The 7,500-nt window shown below is 44.2% G+C and overlaps 1 protein-coding gene across 1 annotated transcript in view; it reads left to right on the top strand.

Moving 5' to 3' along the window:
* The first annotated feature begins 7,058 nt into the window (after positions 1 to 7,058).
* The window catches only part of LOC137988200 (cell cycle checkpoint protein RAD17-like), an 84,983-nt gene continuing 84,541 nt past the window's right edge, over positions 7,059 to 7,500 (top strand). Inside the window, exons 1-2 of the mRNA XM_068834249.1 lie at positions 7,059 to 7,087; positions 7,478 to 7,500. The exon at positions 7,478 to 7,500 is cut by the window's right edge and continues 8 nt beyond it. Coding sequence (XP_068690350.1) covers positions 7,059 to 7,087; positions 7,478 to 7,500 — 52 coding nt within the window. The remainder of the gene's footprint in view (positions 7,088 to 7,477) is intronic.

The raw sequence follows: 7,500 nt of genomic DNA, 5'->3' as shown, positions 1-7,500 counted from the left end.
GTTTCACCAATACAGAAAGTATCCTAAACATTCTTAAAAGCTAACCTTGGGCCTAAACAAAAGTTTTTAGGACTAAGGTTAGCTTTTAAGAATGTTTAGGATACTTTCTGTATTGGTGAAACAATGACTGCAACCTGTGACCTGCGACCTGCGATCTGCAGATTAGACCCGCCGAATTTCGGAACGTGATCACCATTTTCCCGCAAAAAATTACCGACTTGAAGGCGACAAATCTCTCTTCGAAAGAGCTGAAAAAACTTTCCTTCGACAAATTGGCTAACATTTTACCCTGGATGCCAGAGGTCTTCTCGCTCACCAGCGGCGAAGAGCGTCGAAGTAGTGCTGGTCGGCGAGAGACCACGGCGACCTGTACCATTTTTCCCCGGGTGAGAGAGTTAATCCATAAATCCTATAGAACGAAAAATGGTTCCGTGTCCCAGCACTAACCGCCACTGTCGATACGCGCAAACGAACTGAAATAGATTTGTGTTCCCCACAAAATTCATCTCGCTCCTAAATATGGTCATTCAATAAAAAATTAACTACTTTTTTCTGCTTAACGTAAGTTCACAGTGCAATCTGATCGATCCTGAATGCTTTAACACTTTTCTGAACACGAAACACCTTTTGTGTTATGTTTTTAGCCTTTGTTGATGGATATCGACACCGTCAGGAGACGTCCAGCCGAGAATTCCTGAGTCGGCTTAAGCTCCATGTAACCATCGCAAAAGCTAATACCCAGCAGCCTTAGCGGCTCGCCGTTTTAAATACCCATAAAGGTCTCCCGCTCATATTTTATCTATTACTTATAGGGCACTGTCTTGCTGGGCGTTAAAGGTGCTGGAAAGAAGACTGAGTGGTTGCTGAGCTCGGCTTATCAGCAGTAGTTTTTTGGACGATTGCAGACCAGAATGGAAGTGTATCTCTGTGTGCAGTCCACCAGCCGACCTTATCGTCCTCACATGTGACTGTGACACCTAATCTCGTACCCAGATCTCTTGTGGCGAGCGAAGGCGAGATCTGGTCAAATCCGATTATTCAATTTTTTTCATTGGATGTTCGAACAGCCTCGTGTCCAATCCCTTCTTTTAACATTTGCGCTGCAAAAGGCTTGGATTGTTTACAGACCTGGCGAAACTAGCGGGAGAATTTGAAGCATATAATGATATCAGAAACTTGTGCAGTCTTTGTGGAAACACCACAAATCCCAATCAGAGATTCTCGATTTTCTCGGATTACTGGAAGAGCGTCAAGTTGCATCGCTTGATAAGTGATGTTGCGAAAGTAAGTGTAACATATGACGATTTGGTACAAGCTGATAAATCACAGACTTGCCGTATCCTGTTGGCAGGACGGCTAACACATCTCGCTTTTGCTGGACAACGGCTTTTAACGCCTCCAACTGTTTTGGTTTTAAATATATATATCGGGCGTTCCGCGTTTTGCTAGGGAAAATTTCACCGCTCTATTGAAATCGGCATCGGAGACGGCTGCCATTTCGAGAACTTATTTAGGGCATGCGCTCTTTCATCGCCTGTCACATTCCTGACAGTCCATCACGTGTGCAAATCGGATTTAACCAGATCTCGCCTTCGCTCGCCACAAGAGATCTCGGAACGAGATTATGTGACACCTTCTGCGGCCGCAATATACTGAGGAAGTTCTCTTGCTAGATTTGCAATCGTGGCATCATAATTGTTGGCGAAAGGGAAATTCCTAAACTCTTCCAATGTGGCTGCTGTTAGACGAAGTGCTTGTACCTGCACAGGACAGCAAAGTCGAGCGGCTTTAAACGCTCTCATGGTGTCATGGAATTGCACACTAAATTATTGCTGGTAAAAGTTCAGTCCTGGCCGAGCACAAGCTTTAGCTCATGCGATAAGACGATTGAAGAGAGCGGCGTCGCCGTTTGCGATTTCGCGAGCAACGGCCTCGGTGTTTGGGTAGTGGTCGACTGCAACAGCTTGTGCTACAGCTGAGAGACGCTCATAGCAAGAAATAATCAATGGGCCGTCACCCTCTAGGTAATAAGTAGCGTTTACAAAATGCACCCTGGCATCTATTAAAACAGCCAGCTCCAAACGTAGCTTCTGGAGGATCTCGGGATCATCAACTACTTCCAACAGATGTCTGCGATTTGCAGGAGGTATTTCTTCGTTTTCGCGGGGGAAAGGTACGACATCTGGAAACAAGTCCAGTGCTTGCTTAAAAAGAACCTCGCACTTACTCCACCACCCGGTCTCGCTGAAGGTACGGATTGACTGTCCGGTCCTCTCTCTTTCCATGTCAGCTTGACATTGTAACTGGGGGAAAACAAGCCTATCCAAAAGCGTACAAAGGAATCCAAAACTTGAAATTCAAATTGAGATCCCACATTGTCTCTTAATGTGTGAAAAACAAACAACATGAAAAAGATCTGCGTAGAAAAACTTCACTTTTCTCACGGCGGCTCCGTTTACGGAGGCGCCATCTCGCATTCCCCCAATGACTACCCTTGGATCAAAGTTATAGTCTACCACCAAGCAGGATATTAATCTCTGAGCCAGTTCCTCTCCCTTGAGGGCCTTTGCGAGCACTTCTAGACGGATTAGGCGCTGAGTTGGCTTATAAAGGTCTTTTTAAAAGAAACGCATCACGAACGTTAACGCTTCGCCCAAACGGGCCGGAATGACCAACGGGCCGTTCCGTCAAATATGACCGAAACCTCTTTTTCGGACTTAAGTGTCTCCTTCTCCTTTTCTCTATGTAGTATTGCAGGTATAAGCTCACTAAGGTATGCACGACTGGTTAGCCAGTGACCATATTTCTCAAGAAAAGGGCGCATTGCTTCGACTTTCGATAGCGCCATTCCTGCCAACAGAGAAGATTCAACAAGCTCATAGCAATACAACTGCATGTATTTCTGAAGGCAAAGTTGACACTGTCGCATTTTCTTGTCTGGCTTTCTTCTGCAGGCATTCCTTGATTAACTGACTTTCTGCCTTATTTCTCGTAATATTAGCCATTTCCGCCTCGTGCTTCTTAGATTTCGTGTGCCCCTCAATAGGACTCTTTTTGTCGCTGAGATTTTCATTGCAAGCATTACATCCAAGTTTTCCTCCCACAACGGCAAAGTGTTTACCTGGGTTCTTTTTCAGACGCTCTCATGCACTACATTAGTGGTTTTAGCGCTTCCTCTCTGCTTAGTAATTCCTTTGTTGGTAGGCAATTTTCGATTCCGTGCTATCGATGCGCCTTGTGGGGTTTACTGCTACTGTAATTGGGTCAAATATGTTTTCATCTTGAGACTCGCTTAGCTGGTTTGTTGCTTCCATCCTTACACTATTCGACCGCTTTAGTACCGGTCCCTGGTCCCAGGGGTTTTTCTTGATCCGCGAGAAAGGCCGCGAGGGCGGTAAAGACGGGTCGCGAAGCGCGGCGAGAAGAGAAAATCCTCTGGTTACCTTGGACTTGAATCTCACTTTCATTCAGACGCCAGGGTCAGGATCTGACCCTCGGGCTCGGATTGGTTGATATTTTTACAAACACGCAAAGCAATATGATTGGGTGGTCTTTGATTGGTAATACCGAGGGGACGCGTGATTGCTAAGGGGGTGACTTTTTGATACCCCGTTTACATGATGACGAGGTGAATTCGTATCGTGTTCACCTGAAGGGACACCACACATCGACAAAATACAAGCGTGAATCCAAATTGCAAATACGGCGTCCATCACGAAAAGTGTGCGTGTGCTACCCGTTCCATCCCACCGGGAGGCCGATTTCACACCGGAACGAGTGGTCGTTCCTCGTTTACATGATACCGTTGCCAGATTTCTCACCGGAACGAAATTTTCGCTCCGGTGCAGCAACCGGGGTGAACTCGCGCCGGTGTGAGTCGCCCCAGCATGCCTTTTTTCGGTGATATCATGTAAACAAATACAGGGCTAAGAGAGGGAACCGGAGTGAACTCAAGCCGGTGCGAAAGTCGCCCCGGTATCATGTAAACACTCCCTAAGTTGGCATTGGTCTCTTTTGTTATTACCAATTTGATGCGTTTGATAGCTGGCGTCTGAATGAAAGTGAGATTCAAGTCCAAGGTAACCAGAGGTTGTTCTCTTCTCACCGCTTCTTGATTCGTATTCGCTGCGTCGCGGCTCTCTCGCGGCTCAAGAAAAACCCCTGGGACCAGGATACCGGTTTAGAAACAGTGCTATACAACACAAACAATGCTTTCGTTAGCCTGCGAACAGGCTCTCTCTCTCTCACTCTGCGGTCACTCGGAGAGCCTGCTCGCAGGCTATGCTTTCGTCAGCAGCTGCACTGAACAGAAAAGAGCGCTAAAAGTTAATTCTAAGAAACACGAAGTCACGAACCAATCAAAATCGACTGCTCCCACACTGAAAAGGACCATAGCTCGTGCATTTCCATCACAACTGTGAGCCAGTCAGGGCGACAAGGTGGAATAATTCACAATTCATGAAAGTAGAATTACTCGGCGTTACTGAAAACGATTCAAAGACAAAATATTGCATTTAACATTGCATTTTAAAATTGTGAAAAATGTGCTGAAATGTTTCCCTCAAAGCGAAAAATTGCTCAAATTCTGCTCGAAAGTCAATTAAGAGCTAAAGAGTGCTGGAAATGTAAAATAGTGCTCCAAATTGGAAAAAGTGCCGAAGAAGTGCCCAGCGCAATTGGGACAGGCCTAGGCCGGAGACTAAATTCTCAGGAGCAAACAATTTGAGTCAAATATCACCTGGATGAAATGTTCCCACGGTCACAATTCCACATCAGCATCAATTGACAAAGATTGAACCTTCATCTCAACTCACCATCAACGAAATAGCAGTCCTGTGAGCGACCTCAGGCGGTAATATTGCAAGAAAACAACTTTCGAAAGGGACCCTTTATCAGCAAAGTGACCACGGCTTCGACCGTTGATAACAAACTAAGCCTTACGGGGTGGCAGACCGTAGTTTGCCAACCGCAAATTTTTCTATTTCCTGGGTCTCGCATTGTCGCAGTCGTCCAATCACAGTCACGCCTCCATCGTGTTGACAATCTTCAAAAACACATTGGCGAAGCTGGGAAGTGTTGAAAGGTACGAGAATGAAGGGACAATGAAATTTCAGACTGCAGACTGTGCAGACCGCTTGTAAAATGAGAATTAGGTTAGCCTGAATATAAATCTGTTAGCCTAATTACCAGTAGGCCTAAATAACATTCAGGTTAGCCTGTTTACGGTTAGCTCTCAATAATAGCACCATATTTTACCCCGTTTCTGCACGGTCTGCAGTCTGCGTTTTGGCGTGACCGGAGAATCTGTTCGGAAGACGATTTGAGATCTAGAATTTTCGGAACATTTTTTGTAAAATTTCTTGCCTTCCTGCCTCTCCTAGGATTTTCGAACATCTGAAAAATGGTATAATTGCCCATTTTAACGGATTTTTACCCTAAAAAGGTCACCTAGAATTTTCGGGAGCCTTTTTTCTGGCTGAAATTTTTCGAAAAGGTAAGTTTTGATCCCTATAATTTTCGGATCACTAGACTTTCAGCTAGGAAATCCGAACAGATGAAAAATTTTTAGGGGATAAAAATATGCCTGTATCTACCGTTTAAATACTAAAATACGTTTAACATTGCTATGTTGAAGCTTGAACTATATTCTTGTTGGGTGCCCCTGCATAGTGAACTAACTGAGGAGAATAACTAAATTCTTAGGTGTAAGTCTGGTAATTTTGCGAATGCGTGCCGCTTTTATTGTACGTAATGGCTGTTTCCGCACGTAACTTTTCAGGAATTAACCTCGGGGGGAATTAACATTTATTATGCAAATAAACTTTGTCCGTAGTTTGTCAACTGCAATTTTTTTATTTCCCTGGGTCTCCCGACACGACTGTTTTCTCTCAATTGCTAATTATTAGATATCACTGGCTTCAGTTAGTCCAGGCACAAAATATTCGTAGAACAATATCCTACAAAGTTTATTTGCATGTTAATTCCTTGAAGGCTCATGTCGGGAGACCCAGGGAAGTAAAGAAATTTGTGGTTGACAAACTACGGTCTGCCACCCCGTAAGGCTTAGTTTGTTATCAACGATCGAAGCCGTGGCCACTTTGCTGATAACGCGTCTCTTTCGAAAGCTGTTTTCTTGCAATATTACCGCTTGAAGTCGCTCGAAGGACTGCTATTGCGTTGATGGTGGGTTGAGATAAAAGTTCAGTCTTTGTCAATTGATTCTTATGTGGAATTTTTACCGTGGGAAGTGAGGTGAAGCGAAGTGAATATATTAGTCTCTCCCCTCGGGGCTTTTCAGTACTAATTTACAATGCTTTATGGGGGACTTTAGCCAGACTGCCTATTACGCAGTTTACAATTTTTTTTAGGAAGAGAAATATACCCCCGTCCAGATAGGTCAGACCACAACACCGGGGACTACGTCCCCTGCTCTTATCGAATAGTGAGTGGGTTCTTTAACCATACTATTTAATTTCTAACAATGGCTATGAGACGGTTAGTTATTTTAAGACCCTGAGTGTTCAGTGTTGGTCCGGCCGGAGTCGAACTCACGATCGACCTCCCGCATGACAGCCCGATGCTGAGCACCCAGGAATATTTGACTCAAATTGGCTCCTGAGAGTTAAGTCTCCATCCTTGGGATTTTACTATACCGTTGACAACCGAGAGTTGACAAATTTCTCAAATCGCGTCGGATCTGGAAATTAACCACACAGGAAGGAAGCTACCCTCAATGGCAATAAGGTTAGGCTTTTAACTGAGAAATTTTTCATATAATTATCTTCTTTGTAAGCCTTTTATCGGGATTCCCATACAAGTGAAGGCGAGTGCGTACAAGTGAAGGCGAGTGCGTACAAGTGAAGGCGACTGCGTACAAGTGAAGGCGAGTGCGTACAAGTGAAGGCGAGTGCATAAAAGTGAAGGTAAGTGCATAAAAGTGAAGGTGAGTGCGTACAAGTGAATGTGAGAAAGGCTAAGTGAATGGCATTGTATGTTAGTGTGTATTGGTACCATATTACTATATATGGACATGTATAGTGCTCTATATGCATGCTAGCATGGAGGTTAAGCCTCAAGATGGCAGACGGTATGGTAGCGTTATTATTTGATTGTCGCCGTTTGCTGCATTAATTGCAGAGTAGAAAGCCAAAACTACTTAAAGACTGCTTGCAATGGTAAGATAATCTCTTAATAAAGCTCGAGATATCTCGATTTTTCTACTGCTTCTTAGAGCCGTTGGCAGTTTAGCATGGTAGAACTTGTTCAGTACTGCAGTACGTACAGTTGTAATTGAAGTCTCTTGCCGATCGCATTTATATATTTTGTACCAATCAAGTTTGTGTTATTTATGTAGCTGATATATTTTTTGTTCGTTTCTCTTTTCACAGAGCAGTTCTTTGAAGGCATTTCCCATCTCAGGTAGTCATAAAAAAGAATCAAATCTGTCTTGAACGAAATCTCACTCCACCGCAAAAAGTAAACGGGTTACCTTGTCGGCTG

This window comes from Montipora foliosa, unplaced genomic scaffold (genome assembly GCF_036669935.1).
Source record: "Montipora foliosa isolate CH-2021 unplaced genomic scaffold, ASM3666993v2 scaffold_411, whole genome shotgun sequence".
Classification (NCBI taxonomy): domain Eukaryota; kingdom Metazoa; phylum Cnidaria; class Anthozoa; order Scleractinia; family Acroporidae; genus Montipora; species Montipora foliosa.
Note: the sequence above shows the minus strand (reverse complement) of the source record. Positions and strands in the feature narration are given on the sequence as shown.